The following is a 22,690-nucleotide window of genomic DNA, read 5'->3' as shown; positions in this document are numbered from 1 at the left end:
CACACACTTATTGAAAGAACATCCCTGGTCATCTCTACTGCCTCTGATCTGGAGGACTCACTAAACACACATGCATCATTTGTAAATCATGTCTGAATGTTGGAGAGTGCCCCTGGCTCTCTGTAAATTAATACAAAAACAAGAAAATGGTGCCATCTGGTTTGCTTAATATAAGTAATTTGAAATTATTTATACGTTTACTTTTGATACTTAAGTATATTTTAGCAATTACTTTTACCTTTGATACTTAAGTATATTTTAAACCAAATACTTTTAGACATTTACTCAAGGAGTGTTTTACTGGGTGACTTTCACTTTTACTTGAGTTATTTTCTATTAAGATATCTTTACTTTTACTAAAGTATGACAATTGGGTACTTTTTCCACCTTGGGTGTCTGAGCTGTGTGATAGTAGTTTAAACAGACAGCTCTGTGAATTCAACATGTCAATACTTCTCACAAATACAAATATTGACAAAGTCAATCTTTGCTCTACTTTGAGCCAGGAGAGATTGACATATTATTAATGTTAGCTCTCTGTGTACATTTATGGGTCAGCCGTGCTGCCCTGTTCTGGGCCAATTGTAATTGTAAAGTCCCTCTTTGTGGCACCTTACCACACCACAATTTCCACATAATTCCTTACAAGATTTAGTAGAGGTATAGGGTTCAGTGAATGATTTGTCCCAAATTCAATACTTTTCATTTTTGAAATATTTAGGACTAACTTATTTCTTGCCACCCATTCTGAAACTGACTGGTGGGTCCAACCAAATAATTGGCTGGTGCCACAAACTGTAAAAGTTTGTGGCACCAGTGACACCAAGGAAAAATGTTATTCTGGAACACTGTAATAGTAATGTGGGCTGGTTTGCACAGTGATGTGGGATGGTGTGGATAAAATGCAAGGGCCGAATTATTTTCCCAGTCTGCCCCTGCTGCCTGTCAATGATTCCTAACCAAATTTACTGAGCTTGAGCAATTCCGACAAAAACAATGGGCATATGTTGCCCTGAGGGCTGGGTACATTTGGTAGAATATTATTATTGTAGAAATGGTTCAACCAAGTATTAACTCTGGGGTGTGAAGACATAAGCGATCAAGACATCTTGGGAAATGTTCTATAATATTCTTTCTCTTTGAAAATGCGGAGTAGGTCGTGTAGATCTGTAGGATTTTTATTTTATTCATTTTAAGATAGCAAAATGTGAAGACTGTGGAAGGGGTGTGTAAACTCACTAGCCCAATGAATATGTACAAGCGCACACACACGCACACGCACGCACACACGCACGCATGCACGCACACACACACACATGCACTTTTTCTCTGTTCACTAGAGATACAGTAGCAGAACAGTAGAACAAAAGCTTGGTTGTCTAGGACCAGAGACGTGTTGATGTTTCTGGAACATCAGGTCAGCGTTTCTGTCTCTGCTTTAGGGACTAGGCATTGATCTCCTCTTCTCTATAAGCTGCTTACTGTCCAACATCATCCAACACAGCATCCAACACCCCTCTAGCTTCTTCCACATGTTCTGCAGCTTACAGTACTGTGTATATTCATACATTTAGCTTTCCTGATGTACTGTTTTGTATCAAATAAACAGTATTATTCATGTGTTTATTTATGCATTCACTTCTACATGTTGTAGTGTTGACTGTAGCAGCAGGATGACGGTGTCCTGGCAGTCACAAAAGGCAGCTGGCTGGTAGTGTGTTCCGCTCAAGTTGGATAGAGACACACACACACCCCGCTGCACACACACTGGTTGAATCAACGTTGTTTCCACGTCATTTCAAAAAAGTGATGTTGAACCAACGTGGAATAGACGTTAAATTGACGTCTGTGCCCACTGGGATGTGGGGCTGGTTTTGCAGCGTTTGCATTGAGTGCACCACCCCAATACTCATAACTGTGCCAAAAATGAGTGTGTTTATATAACATCACACTGTGTGTGTGTGTGTGTGCGCGAGTACAGTATATACACTATACTCTGTCTATGTCTACCCACTCCAGCCACAGCTGAACTACAACCCATGGATGCTCCTCTACTTCATCTCCTTCCTGCTCATCGTCAGCTTCTTTGTGCTCAACATGTTCGTGGGCGTGGTGGTGGAGAACTTCCACAAGTGTCGGCGCAGCCAGGAGGCTGAGGAGGCTAAGCGCAGGGAGGAGAAGAGACTGAAACGGATGGAGAAAAAGAGACGGAGTAAGGAGAAGGAGCTGGCTGGTCGGTAGTCTTTCCACATCTTTCTGAGTCCTGCCTGGTTTGAGCTTGTTTTGGTTTAATTTGACCGAAGTCAACGGACGTAGAAACGCTCTAGACGTGGAATAGTTGCTATTTTGCATTACTGTAGAAGTGCCTTTCTTTTTCAAATGTTTTCCTCCCTGTAGTGTCCCCGCTAGATATCCTCTCTTTGTGTTGGGGTCAGTGGTCACCCATTCTGGTCCAGGAGAGCTACTGAGTGTGCAGGCTTTGGTTCTAGCCCAGCAATAATTGTAAAACCTAGAATCAGGTGTGTTAGTGCTGGGCTGGAACAAAAGCCCACACACCCAGCCTCTCTCCAGGATCGGAGTTGTTGAGCGCTGGTCTAGTAAGAATAGACCCCCCCCCTTTTTTCCCTGCCTGGCCTATCGTAGAGGGCGTACTTAGGACCGTCCCCTTGGAGCATGCCCAGTGAGTACTGGTGGACGGGACTTGCATGGCGTGGTACTTTCAGAGTTAGAGGGAGGGGGGTGAGGGCGAGGTTACATCCCCCTATCTCCCCCCTTCCCCCTCCTCTCCTGCATGTAGTTGTAGTACATCCGGAGGGGTAGGTAGAACTACAAACCAAACTAGGAAGTACCTAGATGCTGATCTATGGTTTCCTCTATATGAAAAGGGTTAGGATCATACGACGGTTAGCTGATCCTAGATCTGTGCCCGAACGCCCCTCCAGCTGTACAAGAACGGGTTACCAGATGCCCGACTTCGCCTCTCTATAGTGATTCCACTGCCTTCTAACCCCAAACATTGGATATGAGAAATAGTGGTTATTTCAGTAGCCGTATTGGCTGTAGAGATACTTTTGGTGGATCAAAGTAAGATCATTTGGATTTTTTTCATCGAATGTTGATGGTAGTTGACAGTGGGAATGCCTTCGGTAGTTGACAGTGGGAATCTCTTGAGAAATACAGATGGATATGGATTTTCTCTTGCAGATGTGGTGTGCCCAAAGTGCTCACCATTGACTCTCCCATGCACTCACACCCTCTCACACACATACAGTCACTCAAACAGACCGAAGACACACAGTCTTCCTCTCACTCACTCTTTTACTTCCACCCTCTTGCCCTCACTCACACACCTGCGGCAGGTAGCTTAGTGTTTAAGCGTGTTGGGCCAGTTACCGAAAGGCTGCTGGTTCGAATCCACAAGCCAGCAAGGTGGGAAAATATGCCTTTCTGCCCTTGAGCAAGGCAATTAACCCCTAACAACTGCTCCCAGGGTGCCGATGATGTCGATTAAGGCAGCCCCCTGCACCTCTCTGATTAAGAGGGGTTGGGTTAAATGTGGAAGACATATTTTGTGAAACTGACTAGGTATCCCCCTTTCCCCTATACAGGCCTGTACAAACTACTCTCAAATGCTTCCAAAAAAAATAGAGAATGAACATGCCCTCCTCTATCCGTCTCTATAATTGTTCAAGGCCCCTCATGTCCATTGGTTTCTTTCTCTGTTTCATTTTTCTATAGATTATCTTTAGTTTGTCTATGGTTTATAGTCTTTCCTTTATCAGATCTGTAACCTCAAGCTTGTTCTTTTTCTGTTGCTTGGAAACCATTTTACTCACAACTGTAACTGAAGTTGTGGAATCATTTGACAGAGTAAGAGAATGGTTGATAAAAGGTATGTACAGTAGAGGTATACCCCATGTGACTGGACAGGCTTCCGAATCTACAGTTTTCTTTTCTGGATGGCACAAGAGTTTGTGAAGAGAAGGGAAACGTAAGTTGTTTTCTTCTGATGTGGGGGGGTTGCTTTATTTGTTGGTCTTTTTTTTTTACTCCATCCGAGTGGCTCTATTTGTATCTCAGTCATTTTTGTCATAGATCTTTGTGATTTGGGGTTTGAATATCGGGGATTGACTGTCTACAAAATCCCCAACTGAATCATTGAACCCTTATCAACTGTATCACGAGCTCACACTGGACTCAGAATAAGTGGAAAAGACTCACAGTAGAAACTAACCAGCCTACGTTGTCATCTTCATCCTTCTGCTCTTACTTCACCCCTATTTCTCCTTCTTACACTCTCTCTCCTTCGCCCATCCCTCGTTCCGCATCTCTCTCTGACTAACCTGGTCTCGTTCTTCTAGATGTGTTGATGATTCCGGGGGTGAGTTGGGTCCTCTCTGAAGGCACACTGACAGGTACAGAGTTTCTAGCATGTTCTGTGTGTCCCCTGGTGGTTCAGAAGTCAGGGTTCAACGGTCACGGGAGGTAGGGTCCCATCCCGCGCTCCCTACCCGTCCCCCTGCCTCTCTCTCATCCGACTCAGTCCGCTATAGACGTTTGTGGACATTTTCCTGTCGTGTGTTGTGGTTCCTTGTTCTTCACAGTGACCCACGATTCATCCACTATCCACAGCACTGTTTTTGTTACTGTACCACCAGCTGTAGGTTGTCCACCCACGCTCATGCAGGAGTGTGTGTGTGTGTGTGTGTGTGTGTGTGTGTGTGTGTGCGTGCGTGCGTGCGTGCGTGCGTAGCATATGTGTGTGCGTGTGTGTCTGTCTATGTGTTTGTGCGTGTTTGTGTGTGCAAGCGTGTGTGTGTGCGTGCGTGCGCATGTGTCACAGGCACCAGATGGTAGCAGGGTAGGCTGTAAAATATGCAGGAGCAACCCTCTGTCCTCAAACCCCAGAACTCTGTCTGTGTCACTGTGTCTGCTCGATGAGAGAGCAAGGTCCTCTCTATCTCTCTCTGTCTCTCATTCTCTCCATCTCTCCTCCCCCTCTCTATTACCCCCTTTCCTGGTCAGGGAATGTAAGGACATGTTTGTGTATACAGTCATATCTCCACACACTGAATATTCACGTGCGGAGGAGATTCTTTTTCTATGACATGCGCCAGTGAGACAGACAGACGCGACAGCCCCACCCCAAATCTGTCCATCACAGCGTATTATTGTTTTACTGTATAATTGTATTAGGCAGGTCAGCGCTCAGAGGAGGTGTGTGTGTGTGTGTGTGTGTGTGTGTGTGTGTGTGTGTGTGTGTGTGTGTGTGTGTGTGTGTGTGTGTGTGTGTGTGTGTGTGTGTGTGTGTGTGTGTGTGTGTGTGTGTGTGTGTGAGTGTGTAGTTCTCTAACATGACAGAGAACTCTTATATTAGCTGAGCAGGGGAAGTTCCCTATTTTTACACACAACTTTGGATGAAGGGAAGAGAAAATGATGGAGGGAGGAAAAGGAGGAGAAAATAAAAAAAGAGGGGAGAAGGGAGAAATAATATGAAGGAATGAGAGTGAAGAGAAAGGGAGATGGATAAGGGTAAATCACTGAATACGTAAGTATGCAGGAGAAGAGATGGATGTGAGAAGTAAGGAAGATGAGAGGAAAGGGGGATGGAGAATAGGAGGAAGAGTAGGGGAGATGATGAAGGGATGGGGTTGCCCCTCCTGCCAGTATGCCACTCTCTATTAGCTCTGGCTCACACACACACACACACACACACACACACACACACACACACACACACACACACACACACACACACACACACACACACACACACACACACACACACACACATACACACCTGAGTGTGTAGTTTAGTTCAGTAGATCAAAGGTTCTGCTTAATCACGTCTCTCTGCTGGGGAAGACCAAGCCATCTGCTCCTATTTCTATACCTTACCTAAACAACACACACACACAGACACAGACACAGACACACACACACACACACACACACACACACACACACACACACACACACACACACACACACACACACACACACACACACACACACACACACACACACACACACACACACACACACACACACACACACACACACACACACATGCAACAAAGATTCACAGTTATGTCCAGTACAGTCTGTGTCTAAAGGTATGTCTCACCCTCCTGGTGCTTGACAGTGCACTGTGATATTCTCCCCTAGGCAGCTAGTGGGTTGCCCTATAGGGAGAAAGAACGATGGAAAGATGGAGGGAGATGAGATGGAGACAGAAGGAGAGAGATACTTGAAAGAGAAAGAGTGAGTGAGGAAGGGAGAAGTTGTCAGCGGGGTGCTGTCTGTAATGTGGCAGCCAGGAACGGTGTATCCTTTCTTTCCCCCACACAGAGAGAGAGGAGAGAGAGAGAGAGAGAGAGAGAGAGAGAGGAGAGAGGAGAGACAGAGAGAGAGGAGAGAGAGAGAGAGAGGAGAGAGTGAGAGAGAGGAGAGAGGAGAGAGAGAGGGTGAGAGAGAGGAGAGAGTGAGATAGAGGAGAGAGTGAGAGAGAGGAGAGAGAGAGGGAAACAAAGACAAAGGGGAAACAGAGAAAATGTGAGAGTGTGAGAGAGAGAGAGAGAGAGAGAGAGAGAGAATGTAGCTCTGAGTGGTCTTTACATAGCTCAGCTCAGGGAGTGAATGTGTCACTGTAACAGATGGCCTCTAACTCTCCCAGGCGCACAGCCCAAAGAGATAAACGCTTTACTCAGACCTGCTCTGTGTGGGTCATGTCCCAGAAGATGGCTTTCCCTCTCTCTGTGTTTGTCTTCAAAAACTGGTACTAAAGTAGGATTTGGCCATTTTCTGTCCTAGCTAACAGCATCCCTTGCCTGTTGATTTATTGATGGCACAGCCTCTCGTGCTGTATCACTTTATCAGGTATTAATATATAATGTCCTACTGCTGCACACCTTTTACTAATAATTATGATACGGTGTAAAAATAAATATACATACATGATGATAATGTAGAGAGTAATTGTATTGTATCCCATTTAATTATTATGTTCACCTTCAGGGGGTGAAACAAGACTATTTAACATGTTTTACCCCTAAACTATGATGTCAGCGACGCACTGAACAGAAATGGCTAGGACAAGAGTGTCAACTCCTCCCCCTGTCATCAATACTGATCAGTCACACACGCACATGCACACGTGCACACACAGACACACAGACACACGCACACACCGCGGCAGCCAGCTCTATCTAGGTCAGTGCTAACAGAGATGGATCTAACGGAGGTTTTCTATCCCTCTTCTTCTCCCTCCTTTATATTCCCCTGATGTAGGAATGCAGTTAATAACACTCGGCCATTAGTGAGATGGAAGGAGAGAGAGAGAAAGAGAGGTTGAGAGAGAGAATGAAAAAAAAATGTTGTAAGATGAGATGGACAGGACGTGAGGGGCGGGGCGGGGTATGGTGGCGAGAGAGAGATTGAAAGTGAGTGAGGGGCGGGCTGAAGGCAGGAAAGGTGGAGGGAGGAGGGTGAGAAAGAGAGAGCGAGAAATAGAAGTGAGAGAAATGGCTGGATTCGATCTGTATCGCAGAAGTATAGCGGAAGATCCGCGTAAAAATGTAGAGGTCATTTCCGATTGAGCCACCATGTGCAGCGTTTACCGTGAATGCAGTCTCCGCGAACACGGGGACGTTGCCTTTTAAGTTTCATTCGAGCTCTAACGTGAATCCGCCCAAAGTGTAGACACTTCCTCTTTGATAAGACCTGTGCCAGTTAGTGATTGAAACGTCCTCCTCTATAGATTCATTTTGTCAGGAAGTTCTCAGGATGTGGGTGGGGGATAAATGCTTCATGCCACCGGCTAGGTGTTAGTAGCAGAGTTAAGTGTAGCGCTAGAGGAATTTAAATATTTAATCACTTTCATGATGGCTTGATAGGTGTAAGTGTAACCCCACCAATGCTCGCACCAATACACCTCTTAGCCTAACATAACCAGGCCGTTGTGCTTAGCATCAGTTACCTAGCCTAGATTAGTCCAGCCTAACTAGCTAATCAATACGTATCCCTGCAGTGGTCTGATGCTGTTAGGTGAATGAGCCTGTAGCAGTAGAAGGTCCTTGTATTATAAGTAGTGCTAGTGGGTTTTATGAAAGTGTGTGAGGGTATGAATGTTTCATGGTTGGAGGTGTAAGAATTAGTGCTTCTAAAGTGTGCTGGCACATTGCCTTTGAGCTCTGCTTCGGATGTGTTAGATAACGACAAGCGATCCACTGAATGTAACTGGTTAAAGTAAAGGTGTGTGTGTGCATTGTGTACTTGCGTGTGTAACCTATGTATCTGTGCGTGTGTGTTAGCAGGTGTGTGCGTGTGTGTCCTACAGCCCAAGCTAACAGTGAAGGAGACTGGTTAACATGTGGTGTACCAGCAGTCGGACAGATGTACTGCTACCCAGGTGGTAGATCAAGCCAACCAGAAAACAGGGGATTATTGGACAGTCAAAGACATGCATGTGCCAGTGGTAGAATATTACATGATTAGTGTCGGGTAGGAAGAAAGAGGTGATGTGGTGGTCCTTTAAAACAGCACTCTTCAATTGCTGATTCCTGGGTCTTGGCTAATGTAACTGCCACTTAGCTGAACACCATATTTGATGCTACAAGGTACTTAAAGCGGCAATCAGCAGTTGAAACAAAGCCTTCTCTCCGGAAAAATGGAACCACTCTCAAATGTATATACAGAGCTATGGATGCGAGTACTGACCATCCATGATATCAAAATTATAGTTTTAATTTACTTTGTTTACAAACATTGGAGTAAAACAAGTGTATATTTTGGATTCTGAGGGAGTACGACAGGGGAACTAAGCTCAGGAGGCATTTATAAGTTATTTTATTCAAGAATCAATGGGTACATATCGTTAATTTTTAAGTCCAAAAATGGATGTAGCCACTGCAGATTACCCCTTTAAAGGATTTAGCCTCGACTTTACCAGACTATGATACAGAGGTAATAGTTGTGTTTGAATTAGACTTGGACTTGGACTTTCCCATGGAGGATTGAAGGGGGGAAATGTGCTGTCTACTGTATTGCTGAAACGCTGAAATCTCATTGGTCTTTTTCTTATATGCTTATATTCTCATTTGCCCATCATCACTCTCTCGCCCTGTTAACCCCGCCTTCCACTCACTGCTGTCCAAATCGCCTGCCTTCGCCATTCCAGTCTCCATTCCAATTGGTCCATCCTGCTCAAGTCAGACTCAGAAAGAAGTGTGTGTCAGTCTACCATGTGTACCGGCACAACTCGTGTGTGTCTTTGTGTGTCTTTGTATGTGTGTGAGTGAGTGTGTGTTTGTATTCGTGCATTTTTGCGTGTTTGTGTGCGTGTATGAATTACCATGCCCTGTCATTGTGAATGATGTCATGTTATTATTTCTCTTTCTTCTGGGCTCCTCAAACTGCTCTGTTGCTCCTCAACTTCTCTTTTCAGTTCCGTTTTTCTTTCTTCTTTTTGTCATTGGTGCTGAATAGGGGAGCAGTGCATTTTGGGAAATCCAGCAGAATCTTTTCTGATTTACTTGTTTATTTTGTATCTAACTTTATGACTCAATGTTTGCTGGCTCTAAAATCAAAATCATTAATAGATCATTGGATTCAATGTAGTTTCACTTGAAGTTAACCCCTTCCCCTTGACATGAGCTTGTGCTGTAATCTACCAGCACTACATGTTGACCCAGCACACATTGACTCTTAATATGAACCAATCCATTGACCATAAAGGGCAGGCGTGTAAAATCAGTCACAACACCTACCAAGGTATAACCTTAATGATATTGGTACTGGGGTTTTTTAAAACTGTTTTACCGCCACATCATCTTGACCTTTGACCTGAAACAGGAAATTATCCTGGCCGTAACATTGTGACTGATCTTACTGCCTCTGGCCTGTTCTTCCTTTCACAGACATTGTTTTACCATCCAAAGCTCAAAGACTATCCTCCTTTTCTCAAACCCCCCTTCAATCATCTTTCTACCACAAGCCCCAGGTTCACCTGACCAATCATCAAAAGCATCACATGTGCATCGTAGAGATTTAAACCACATTTAAACATGTTTCACATCCCAATAGTACCAAGGTTACTCTAGAACAATCCATGATATGGTACCATCTACAGCTTGGTTAAAAATCAACATAGCACTCTATAGGTCCTTTCACAGTATCCATCACATAGCTCCACTGTGTTATGAACCCACACACACACATCCAATCAATCCAAACCTCCTTCAAGTCTATACACTGCATGTGCAAACCAACTCAACCAAAGCTATTTCATGTTCAAACCCATACACACACATTCAACCCAACCAAAGCTCCTTCAAGTTCAAACCCATACACACACATTCAACCCAACCAAAGCTCTGTCAAGTTCAAACCCATACACACACATTCAACCCAACCAAAGCTCTGTCAAGTTCAAACCCATACACACACATTCAACCCAACCAAAGCTACTTCAAGTTCAAACCCATACAAACACATTCAACCCAACCAATGCTCTGTCAAGTTCAAATCCATATACGCACATTCAACCCAACCAAAGCTCCTTCAAGTTCAAACCCATACACACACATTCAACCCAACCAATGCTCTGTCAAGTTCAAATCCATATACGCACATTCAACCCAACCAAAGCTCCTTCAAGTTCAAACCCATGCACACATATTCAACCCAACCAAAGCTTCTTCAAAGCCATACACTGTACATCCACCCAACCTGACCAAAGCTACTTCAAACCCATACACACACATCCAATCCAACCAGACCTTTCAAACCCATACACTATACATACATTCACTCCAATCCAATCAAAGCCCACTCACACTGTGACAGTAAACCCATCGTGCTGTGCTGTGGTGTATCCACTCCCTCGCCACATGACCAGGGACTTCAGTGTGTCTGTATTTCCCAACCCGAGCCTCGTCTTCCTGAAGTTACTGAGTGTGGCTCAGTCCAAAAATAACTCCTAGTTCCTCACCCTAACCTTTATACCCTCACTTTGTAGACTTCAAAGAATCAGGTGGGTATAGGTCATGTGGGGCAAGGGGTTAAGAGGTTGTTTTTGGACCAGGTTTTAGTATTGCTTTGGTGTTCTTTGCTAACTAACCTCTCCTTTCTTTTTCAGTCAGATGATCTTTGACGCTTCACCAGTGCGTTCAGCCAAAGGGGTCTTAGATCTCCAAAAGTAACATATCATCATGTGTCATATGTATGATATGTTTCCTGAACCACATCATTCCCTCTTGAAGGGTTAAAGTATAACTACCTTTTTGGCTAAATACTCACACGGGGCACCAACATGTTGGGTACTCAATCATCCTCACACGGGGCACCAACATGTAGGGTACTCAATAATACTCACACGGGGCATCAACATGTTGGGTACTCAATAATCCTCACACAGGGCACCAACATGTAGGGTACTCAATTATCCTCACATGGGGCACCAACATGTAGGGTACTCAATAATCTTCACACGAGGCAACACCATGTGGGGTACTCAATTAGCCTCACATGGGGCACCAACATGTAGGGTACTCAATAATCCTCACAGGGGGCACCAACATGTAGGATACTCAATAATCCTCACACAGGGCACCAACATGGACATTCTGTCTAACATGCTGCGTGGTAGTCATTCAGCAGATCCTCGTATCCCAATTAGTGGACTACATAGGTCTAAGGCCCCTTAGGTTGATTGATGGGATGTGGGTCTGGTTGATGTTTATGTTATGTTTGTGAATGTAATGTTTCTGTTTGTGTGAGCGAGAGAGAGAGAGAGAGAGAGAGAGAGAGAGAGAGAGAGAGAGAGGAGAAAAAGAGCCAGAGAAAGATGACTGTGCTGAAGTGTATTCACACCTCACTTCTTCACTATCATCTTGTCAAAGTTATCTTTTTCCCACAAGAGTAGACCTGAATATGCCCTCATATGCCCCACTGAGCACACAAACACACACAAGCACACTGTGCACATACAAACATACACTCACACACTTTTAAAAGTCTTTAAAGCTGATTTGGCAAAAGCTAATATGGTTGACTCATTGGTTTGGCATGATATCACAGTGTCAGTCTGTTCCAGTGAGTCTAAAGGCAGATCCATTCTCTGAGTGCTGCTCAGCTCTTTCTTCCTCTGGAAAGAGCGAGTGGGAGTGAGAGTTTGGGAGTAGTGGAGGTATAATTTGGCCCTCTCTACTCTCACCTCTCCTACCTCCCTGAGCGAGAGCTGGGCCTGAGCCATGGGGGAAAAGGTTCTACTCTCTTGTTTTCCCTCTCTCGCTCTCTTATTATTCCTCTCCCTTTCTCAGTGCAATACTTACACAGGGAAAGGTCCATCTCTCTCATTCTCTCTCTCCTTCTCCCTCTCTTGATATAGCGTTTTAAACCTATGAGAGTTTTGCACTTAAAAAACTGCTTTAGATTGCTTTAAAAAAAACTCAGTCAGCCACTGAAATGTCTAGTACATTATTTGGACAGTCCTGTCAAGATACAGCAATGGATGCTCAATACACTATACTAACAGTTTCATTTATCGAGCCTCTAGTGAGGCCCATTAAAATAAAGTGTTAGGCCCTGCAGCAAAACTGCAGAAGCTAAGCATTTTCCCAGGAATTTTCACTGCCACAACATTTGCGCCATTGAGTTTACTGCCTATAATACATGCACTGCTATAATGTATAATGGGTCTGCATTTTGTACAATAAATGTACGATAAAGCAATAGGCCAGGTAGACACCGAACGAGAGAGAGCCTCACACTCAAGTAGATTTATGATGAAGAGGACAGAGGAGAAGAGGTGACAATGGACCATACAGTGAATACACGAACACACACACACACAAACACACATACACACGTACCCCGTCAGGAGATGTAGACAGCTGCTGCAGCAGCCACCTGGGCTAATTGGCAAGAGGGAGAGTTGAACAGCACCTGGGGGAATCACGTGTGTGTTTCCATTCTGGCCTGTCGCTGACTCCTCCTCTACTTCATATGTCCTCTCTCTCTCTTTCACTGATGAAAGAGGGATGAGGACAGAGACTGATAGAGAGACTCTCTCCTCCCCCATACTCCTCTTTCCTCTGTCCTTTATGGATGGATGGATAAAGAGAGGACAGATGAGAGAAACAGGTGTGAAACTGTAAGTGATATACTGAACTGTAAAATCAACTGTCCTTTGTGTTGTGTACAGTATTGTGTAAAGTATGTCCCACTGGGCACACACTGGTTGAATCAACGTTGTTTCTAGGGCCGGGACGATACCAGTATTGCGATACTTGTTAGCGTCTTGGCATGGAAACAAAACCCAAAGCAGATTTAACTTCTTTAGGTAAACAGCCCTAATGTTGGAGGCAAACATCGTTATGTTGTCAACCAGAGTCACATTTATTTATTTTCCAAGCTATAGCGCACAATATTTTACATACAGATGTTTTTTAAAGGACCAAAGAGTTTGGTATGCTTCGTGTTTGAATTTTTGCCATGGAAAAAGTATTGCAATACTGGTATCGTCCCGGGCTCTAATTTGTTTCCATGTCATTTCAATGAAATGACATTGAACCAGTGTGAAATAGACGTTGAATTGACATCTGTGCCCAGTAGGGTCTTTATGAGAGAGAAGGAGAGGAAGAGAAAGAGGTAGAGAAAAGATACAGCAAGAGTGAAAACGCGAGAAAAAGCTGCATTGAAAGAGACAGCATAAATTAACCATTCACTACCCGCTCCCTACAGCCTCACAATGCACCAAAATAACCTCCCTCCTCCACAGCTACAGTCTCTTCCACACACACACACACACACACACACACACACACACACACACACACACACACACACACACACACACACACACACACACACACACACACACACACACACACACACACACACACACACACACACACACACACACACACACACACACACACACACACCACTTTGGGCGGTGGCGATGCTGTTTATTTCCGTTCATGCTCTCTCAGAGGAGACTACATTTGAATAATTGTTGATCAGAGGAGAGCATCTCTGATTTGATTAGTCATGACTGGCAGCCACAGGGGACCTGGGCCCAGGAACACTGTGCTTCTCTCGCTTTCTCTTCCTCGTTTTCACTCATTCTCTCTTTCCGAGATCTCTTGTACCTCTTTCCTCTCCTTTCCTCTCCTTGTATACCTCTCTTTCCATGTACCTTTTGCTACTCTCTTCTCTCTCACTCCATCTGTCTTTCATTTGCGTCTCTTGATCTGCCTCTATCTTCTGTAATTATGTGATAAATGTGAGTATGGGTGTGTATGTTTTTCTTTAACTAACACTGTTATATCTCTTGAGACCTGCGGGCTGGAAATCCACCTCTCGAAACCTTTCACCCACAATGTCCAGTACACTACTCCCTATCTCACTCTATGACCCCCCCACCCCACCTACCTCCCCGACCTCCCCTCTCTTACTCCCCCCTTCCAACAGAAGCTCAGAGTAAGCCTTACTACTCGGATTACTCCCCCACTCGTCTCCTCATCCACAAGATGTGCACCTCCCAGTATCTGGACCTCTTCATTACCATTGTCATCGCACTCAATGTCATCACCATGGCGATGGAACACTACCAGCAGCCAAAGGTAGGACCTGAGCAATGATGGGGTTTGTATTTTTAAGGTAGTGGATTTGAAGTCTGTTAGTTATCACCATGGCCCCTCAGAAAGCACAGACAAAGATTCCCATGACAGCCTAGTTTGTATTCATTCCACACAGTCCAACATCATTACTCTGGGATTTGTAGTTTGTTTGCCTGCACAAACAGATTTGAGAAAAGTTATTTCAATTCTTCAGGGGATTTTCTCCACATTACATAAAGTAATAGAAACAATTCCTGAACTAAACTCCCACGTAAATTATGTCTCAATGAATTGTCATTGTTTATTATCAGCCGAAAGGTGATTCGTGATGAAAACAGCTTGAGTTTTCCGATGAAATTTCCATGTGTCCGGAAAGGTTATGCATGAGATATAGATATAGAGAAATAGAGAAATGGAGAGACAGGAATAGAGAGACAGGAATAGAGAGAGAGAGAGAGAGAGAGAGAGAGAGAGAGAGAGAGAGAGAGAGAGAGAGAGAGAGAGAGAGAGAGAGAGAGAGAGAGAGAGAGAGAGAGAGAGAGAGAGAGAGAGAGAGAGAGAGAGAGAGAGAGAGAGAGAGAGAGAGAGAGAGAGAGAGAGAGAGAGAGAGAGAGAGATGAGGGTGGTAGAGAGAGAGAGATGAGGGTGGTAGAGAGAGAGAGATGAGGGTGGTAGAGAGAGAGAGATGAGGGTGGTAGAGAGAGAGAGATGAGGGTGGTAGAGAGAGAGCGAGAGAGAGAGCGAGAGAGAGAGATGCGGTAAGGGTGGCCAGAGGAGAGCAGAGTCAGTAAATCCCTATAGAGTTACTTGTCTGATCTTCTCACAACATGCCTACTAGGAAAAGGTCACTTTTTACATTGAGATGGGTATCGTGAATTCCCCCAGGCTACAAGACACTTTTATACCGACGGTCTTTTCAAAAAGAAGCAGAGAGAGGGAGAGAAGGGAGAGAGAGGGAGATGGTAGGGTGTTTAAAATGGCTGACTCTGGGAAAATGTGTACTTTGGGAGATGTCGTCAGAGAGACCATATATACAGTAGCTATAACCTATGGAATACTGTACTACTAACCATGCCTCCCTCCCTCCCTCTCTCCAGGAGTTGGACGAGGCGCTGAAGATCTGTAACTACATCTTCACCGTCGTCTTCGTCCTGGAGTCTGTCTTCAAGCTGGTGGCCTTTGGCTTCCGACGTTTCTTCAAGGACAGGTCAGAGGTCACACTTTCCTTCAGAGTAGGAGTGCTAATCTAGGATCAGTTTTGCTTTTTAGAGCAAAACTGCCTCGTATATGGACATGGGGAGATGCTTTGTGAATATGGGCCCAGATATGTTCAGGTGAAGCAGAGATGGTGTGTGTGAGTTAGTGTGCTGTGGAAAGGTGCAGTGGTGGATTACTCTCTCTCAGTTAGGCCTTTATGAATACAAACTGCCTCGTTAAACACACTGCCTTAGATTATATCATAGCTTTAAAATCCTTGGCTTCCCACTGAACAACACAAACACACACACACACACACGCAACCACACACAAGAGCATGTACACACACATGTACGCAAACACACACATTAACCTCACACAGTCACTGACAGTGTGAGATTGCAGTGGTCCTTGTAACCGAGAGGCCTATGATATCCTCTGTGGTTGCCAGATTAGACCATTATCCCCAGGCTGAGATCCAGAGTGTCACATCACACACACACACACACACACACACACACACACACACACACACACACACACACACACACACACACACACACACACACACACACACACACACACACACACACAGAGGCAGCCAGGTCCCCCAGGGGTCCATCTGAACATTTCATTGTGTTTAAAGTGATTTGCCGGAGTGTTGATTCATGCATTCTGAGTAGTTAGACACTGACGTGGCGGAGAAACTATCGAGTGGCGTCGGACCCTGCCCTCAGAGAACACACATACACACACACTGGACCCTGGCAGATTAAGAAATGTTGAAATATATGATGAATTGGCCGACACGCTCAACGATGGCAGGGGGCTTATGGGTTAGACCACGACACACAAACACACCCACGCACACACATTTCTGATGGAACAGAAGTGGATTTTTTTTTTTACATTGTGTTCTCATCACCGTCTTTCCAAGACAGAACAGTTCTGCTCGACTTGGAACAGCAGGTTAATAGTGATCTTATGGGGTTTGTTATATCTACAATAATCGCGGTGGGAAAGTGTATCGGTGATTTCTCTCACCATGTTACTGTAGAACTTTGCTCTAATGAAACACCTAAGATGACCCAGGGCCTCTGACAGATCCTTGGATTGTCTCACACACTAACACACTAACTTAAGACCTCCCAAGGCCGGAGGTTTCTCCAATTTTCCATCCTCATCTTGTGGGCTCACCTTTGGGTAAAGCGACCCTTAGTATGCACACATGTCATTGGTGCGTGTATAACATGCCCTTTATGTGTGTGTGTAGGTGGAACCAGCTGGACCTGGCCATAGTGTTGTTGTCCATCATGGGCATCACTCTGGAGGAGATTGAGGTCAACGCATCCCTGCCCATCAACCCTACTATCATCAGAATCATGAGAGTGCTAAGGATAGCACGAGGTACACACACACACACACGCGCACACACGCGCACACACACACACACACACACACACACACACACACACACACACACACACACACACACACACACACACACACACACACACACACACACACACACACACACATAGACTCACAGGAGGCTGCTGAGGGGAGGACGGTTCATAATAATGGCTGGAATGAAGCTGCTGGAATGGTATCAAACACATGGTAACCATGTGTTTGATGTACTTGATATCATTCCACTTATTCAGCTCCAGCCATTACCACAGCCCATTCTCCCCAATTAAGATGCCACCAACCTCCTGTGATAAACATACATTCTTTCTATCTCTTCTTCTCTCTTCATTTTGTAATCTCTCTCTGTCTCTCTCTCTTTCTCCACACACACACAAACAAACTAAATGTGCCTCCTGTACTGTCCTGCTGTTTTAATATGGGTTGTAAAGCAGCGGTAGGTATCCCAGGGACTCCCCTCTTTGTCATTGTTGTGTGGCGGGTCGTAGAGCTTCCCTGGTGAGGTGCAATGAGACCAGATGGCACTCGGAACAAAGTCATCTCACAAACACAGGACAGAGATGGGGAGAGAGAGGGAGAGAGGAGCTCCAGGAGACAGAGAGAGGGAGAATAGAGGAAAGATAAGTGTATGGAAAGAAAAGAGGAAGAGCAGAGGAACATAAAGCAGTAAGAGGCAGCACTGCTCATCTGCTTCTCTCGGGTTACTGCTCAATAGAGCAGGAGAGGAAAGAGCAGGAGAGGAAAGATAGCAGAGCGGGTAAGCTGATTACTGTCTGTGTAAAGACAGGAGGGCAAGATTAGAGAGAATGGAGAGAAGAGACAGAGTTAGAAGGGTAAAGAGAATGTATTGAGAGAGGCAGAAGGAAAGCATGGCCGCTCATCTCCTTTGGGATGATTACTGTTTAAAGAAAGAAGAGGGCAACTTGTGAAAGAGAGGAGGGTGATAGGAAGGGGTAGAGGATGAGGAGAGGCAGAAGAAAGGAGTGACTGATGAGATAGGGATGAGGGAGGTAGAGATGCTCTTCTCTTCAGTCTGATGACTGTGTGTGTAATGAAAGAACTAGCGGTGGGAGTCGTCATAGATTATTATCACACAGGACCCTAAGGGTGTGTGTGTGTGTGTTTAATTAAAGTTGTGGCCGTCCTCCACTGTTACCAACGGCAATTAACCCTGCCTCATCCGTCACTGCCCTGTCAGTGACATCATCAGACTGCGACCCCAGACATCATCACAGAGTGCAACCTCGGTTAGTATCTCACGGAATATGTTTTACCACAGTTATTCCCAAATATCATTATTCTTCTCTCTCGCTGTGTGTGTGTGTCCTCAGTGCTGAAGCTACTGAAGATGGCAGTGGGGATGAGAGCGTTGCTGGACACTGTCATGCAGGCTCTGCCTCAGGTAAAGTACAGTAGAGGTACTACCACCAGATCACTATGCATGTTCTTCCGGTCTAAGACATTTAGCCTTATCACATTTAGCCTTTCCATTGGGTTTATGGTTGCATCAGCCATTTTACTTATGCCCATCCGATTCCATTACTAGTCTTCCTCACCTTCTACTATAATAAGGATCTCTTTCCATGTTTCTTCCAAGGTACTCCTATGGAGATACAGCTGCACCGATTAGCTGGGTGTTGCTGATGCAGAGATAGAGAGGGAGAAAGGGAAGAACTGCTCCCAAGAATAGGTAGAAGGGGGAAAAAGTTTTGAAAGAGGAGAAAGATAGATAAGAAACAGCGAAATAGAAAGAGAGGATGTGAGGAAAGGCTGCAAGATGCTGTCGCTGCCAATTCTCTCTAAAACTCAGATTGGAGGGAGGGAGGGAGGGAGGGAGGGAGGGAGGGAGGGAGGGAGGGAGGGAGGGAGGGAGGGTGAGAGAGAGAGGATGAAGATAAAGTGATGAGAGATAGAGCAGAGTGAGGGTACATGTTGAGCTGCAGGCTACAGTGTTAAATCCTTTAGAGCTTGTCAGATTTCTACATAATTAATAATGATAATATTATTAACATGTTTTGGGTCAGCAGAGATTAGCTTTGGAGTACATTCTAAAGCTGTAGGCTTACAGTACCGTACCTGGGCCTAAACCCACTATCTCTCTATTGCCTTATCTCAATTCACTCTGGGGTCGTTCCACGAAATGAGTGCATTTTGCATCCCTTTGACATTTTAAGTAGAAATTGTGCACCATTAATGGATTTTAAAGGCCTGTTATATTCAATAAAGTGCCCTTTAATATCGACCACATGGTTAATTCAGTCAATCTGAAATCCGTGCACCCTCTGTGACTTCTAGGAAGATTTTAACCCACTTAACCCTAAAATGTCTCCACGTTTTCACCATCAATGCAAAGCCCTGGTTATTTTGTTGCTTTGACAAAGTCATTTCTGAAGATGATTATTTACTAGTGATGTATTTGTCTCTCACCTTATTTTAAGGTCAACCCTGTAACGTGAACTGAACTCTCGTTGTAATATATTGAAACTATAACGTTAGTTGTGTAAAAGCAGGTGAGCTGGTTCTCTCCTCTCCTCTGTCTCATCCCCTCTCTTGTCTATCTGCAGGTGGGGAATCTGGGTCTTCTCTTCATGCTGCTCTTCTTTATCTTCGCAGCACTGGGAGTGGAACTGTTTGGTGATCTCAGTAAGGACACCACACACACACACACACACACACACACACACACACACACACACACACACACACACACACACACACACACACACACACACACACACACACACACACACACACACACACACACACACACACACACACACACACACACACACACACACAGCTGCTCTGGGTATAAAATGTTCTTTGCTGGGGCTTAATTCACATTAGGTCTTAATTGCTTTCTTTTGATTCCTTTGTTGAAATAATTTATTGATTTCACTAATTGTGGCTTTTAGCTTCCAGATAAATATAATTATTTCACCGAGATTATGATTTAATTGGAAAGCTCTGTTACGTCGGAACACACACACCCCAAGCTCTCTCGTTTTCCCTCTCCCTCTCTCTGTCTCTCTGTCAGTTTGTGATGAGCTGCACCCGTGTGAGGGCTTGGGACGCTACGCTACGTTTAAGAACTTTGGCATGGCCTTCCTGCTGCTGTTCAGAGTTTCCACAGGAGACAACTGGAATGGCATTATGAAGGTGAGACTGGTCCACCATTTTGTATGCAGTGTCTGTGTTGTGTCTCTTTCTTCATGTGTTCATCCACATATGTATGTCCCCCCCAGGACACCCTGCGAGACTGTCAACAGGAGAATGCAGGCACCTGTTACAACACGGTGGTCTCTCCTATCTACTTTGTCTCCTTTGTGCTGACTGCCCAGTTTGTCCTGGTCAACGTGGTCATAGCCGTCCTCATGAAGCACCTGGAGGAGAGCAACAAAGAGGCCAAGGAGGAGGCAGAGCTGGAGGCTGAACTAGAGCTGGAGCTCCAGCATGGAGGAAGGGGAGGGGGAGGCAGTGGGAGATCACCCCAGCTAAGCCCTCTGGCCCTGGGCATGGAGGAGGGATCTGGGGGCTCCCCCTGGAGGTCTCCAGAGAGGGAGATCCAGAAGAGGGGCAATGTGATGGATTCTCCCCCAGCAGATATCACTAGAAGAGACTCCATACACATCAGCACTGATCCTCCGCTAGGCCAGGAGCCACCACTAGAGGTGAGTGTGGTTGATTGACACCTGGGTGTGTGTGTGTAGTGGTGGGGTTTGGAATTCTTCCTATCCCTGGTTGAGGGGGAAACAGGAATTAGCATTGAGGAGCTACAGTAGAATCTGCAGACAGATGCTTTTGTCCATAACTGTATTACTCCTGAATGAGTTTCCGTCTCTTGTGTATGTGTGTTTGTCTGCTTGTATATGAACATTTATTTAAACAGGGAGTCATGCTGAGACCACCGTCTCTTTTGGAGATGAGCCCTGCATGAACACATCAATAAACAACAACAATTGTACTATACATATCTATATACACATCGATTACACAATACATGAATAGCAAACACAAAACACAAAAAGCAAAACACAATCAATAATATGAAACAAACACATTCTTCAGAAAAAAGACTGTCTCACATCTGCCTGAATTGCCCTAGAGCAGGGTTCCCCAACTGGGGAGCCAGTGGTTTTATTTGGCCCCCTCAAGTTTTCTGAGAAAAAAATATAAATATTATTTATATATACAGTAACAGTCAAAAGTTTGGACACACCGACTCATTCAAGGATTTTTCTATATTTTTTTTCTATTTTCTACATTGTAGAATTATAGTGAAGACATCAAAACTATGAAATAACACATATGGAATCATGTAGTGACCAAAAAAAGTGTTAAACAAATCAAAATATATTTTATATTCTTCAAAATAGCCAACCTTTGCCTTGATGACAGCTTTTTACACTCTTGGCATTCTGTCAACCAGCTTCACCTGGAATGCTTTTCCAACAGTCTTGAAGGAGTTCCCACATATGCTGAGCACGTGTTGGCTGCTTTTCCGTCACTCTGTAGTCCAACTCATCCCAAACCATCTCAGTTGGGTTGAGGTCTGGTATTTGTGGAGGCCAGGTCATCTGATGCAGCACTCCATCACTCTCCTTCTTGGTCAAATAGCCCTTACACAGCCTGGAGGTGTGTTTTGGGTCATTGTCCTGTTGAAAAACAAATGATATTCCCACTAAGCGCAAACTAAATGGGATGCCTATCGCTGTAGAATGCTGTGGTAGCCATGCTGGTTAAGTGTGCCTTGAATTCTAAATATATCACTGACAGTGTCACCAGCAAAGCACCCCCATACCATCACACCTCCTCCTCCATGTTTTACGTTGGGAACCACACATGCAGAGATAATCCGTTCACCTACTCTGCGTCTCACAAAGACACGGCGGTTGGAACCAAAAATCTAAAATTTGGACTCATCAGACCAAAGGACAGATTTCCTTTAGTAGTGGTTTCTTTGCAGCAATTCGACCATGAAGACCATCAGTCTCCTCTGAACAGTTGTTGTTGGGATGTGTCTGTTACTTGAACTCTGTGAAGCATTTATTTGGGCTGCGATTTCTGAGGCTGGTAACTCTAATGAACTTATCCTCTGCAGCAGAGGTAAGTCTGAGGCTTCCTTTCCTGTGGCGGTTCTCATGAGAGCCAATTTCATCATAGCGCTTGATGGTTTTTGTGACTGCACTTGAAGAAACTTTAGATGTTCTTGAAATGTTCCAGATTGACTGACCTTAATGTCTTAAAGTAATGATGGACTGTCATTTCTCTTTGCTTATTTGAGCTGTTCTTGCCATAATATGGACTTGGTCTCTTACCAAATAGGGCTATCTTCTGTACACCACCCCTACCTTGTCACAACACAACTGATTGGCTCAAACACATTAAGAATGAAAGAGATTCCACAAATTAACTTTTAACAAGGCACACCTGTTAATTGA

The 22,690-nt window shown here is 44.7% G+C and overlaps 1 protein-coding gene across 1 annotated transcript in view; it reads left to right on the top strand.

Moving 5' to 3' along the window:
* cacna1g (calcium channel, voltage-dependent, T type, alpha 1G subunit) overlaps positions 1-22,690 on the top strand; it is a 276,474-nt gene that overhangs the window by 243,452 nt on the left and 10,332 nt on the right. The window contains exons 24-31 of the mRNA XM_038974934.1: positions 2,020-2,233; positions 14,476-14,627; positions 15,722-15,831; positions 17,095-17,228; positions 18,581-18,651; positions 19,814-19,892; positions 20,287-20,408; positions 20,495-20,920. Of these exons, the coding sequence (XP_038830862.1) occupies positions 2,020-2,233; positions 14,476-14,627; positions 15,722-15,831; positions 17,095-17,228; positions 18,581-18,651; positions 19,814-19,892; positions 20,287-20,408; positions 20,495-20,920 (1,308 nt within the window). The remainder of the gene's footprint in view (positions 1-2,019; positions 2,234-14,475; positions 14,628-15,721; positions 15,832-17,094; positions 17,229-18,580; positions 18,652-19,813; positions 19,893-20,286; positions 20,409-20,494; positions 20,921-22,690) is intronic.

The sequence above is a fragment of the Salvelinus namaycush genome, chromosome 35, assembly GCF_016432855.1.
Source record: "Salvelinus namaycush isolate Seneca chromosome 35, SaNama_1.0, whole genome shotgun sequence".
NCBI classification, from domain to species: domain Eukaryota; kingdom Metazoa; phylum Chordata; class Actinopteri; order Salmoniformes; family Salmonidae; genus Salvelinus; species Salvelinus namaycush.
The sequence above is the reverse complement of the archived record's forward strand: the minus strand, read 5'-3'. Positions and strand labels throughout refer to the sequence as shown.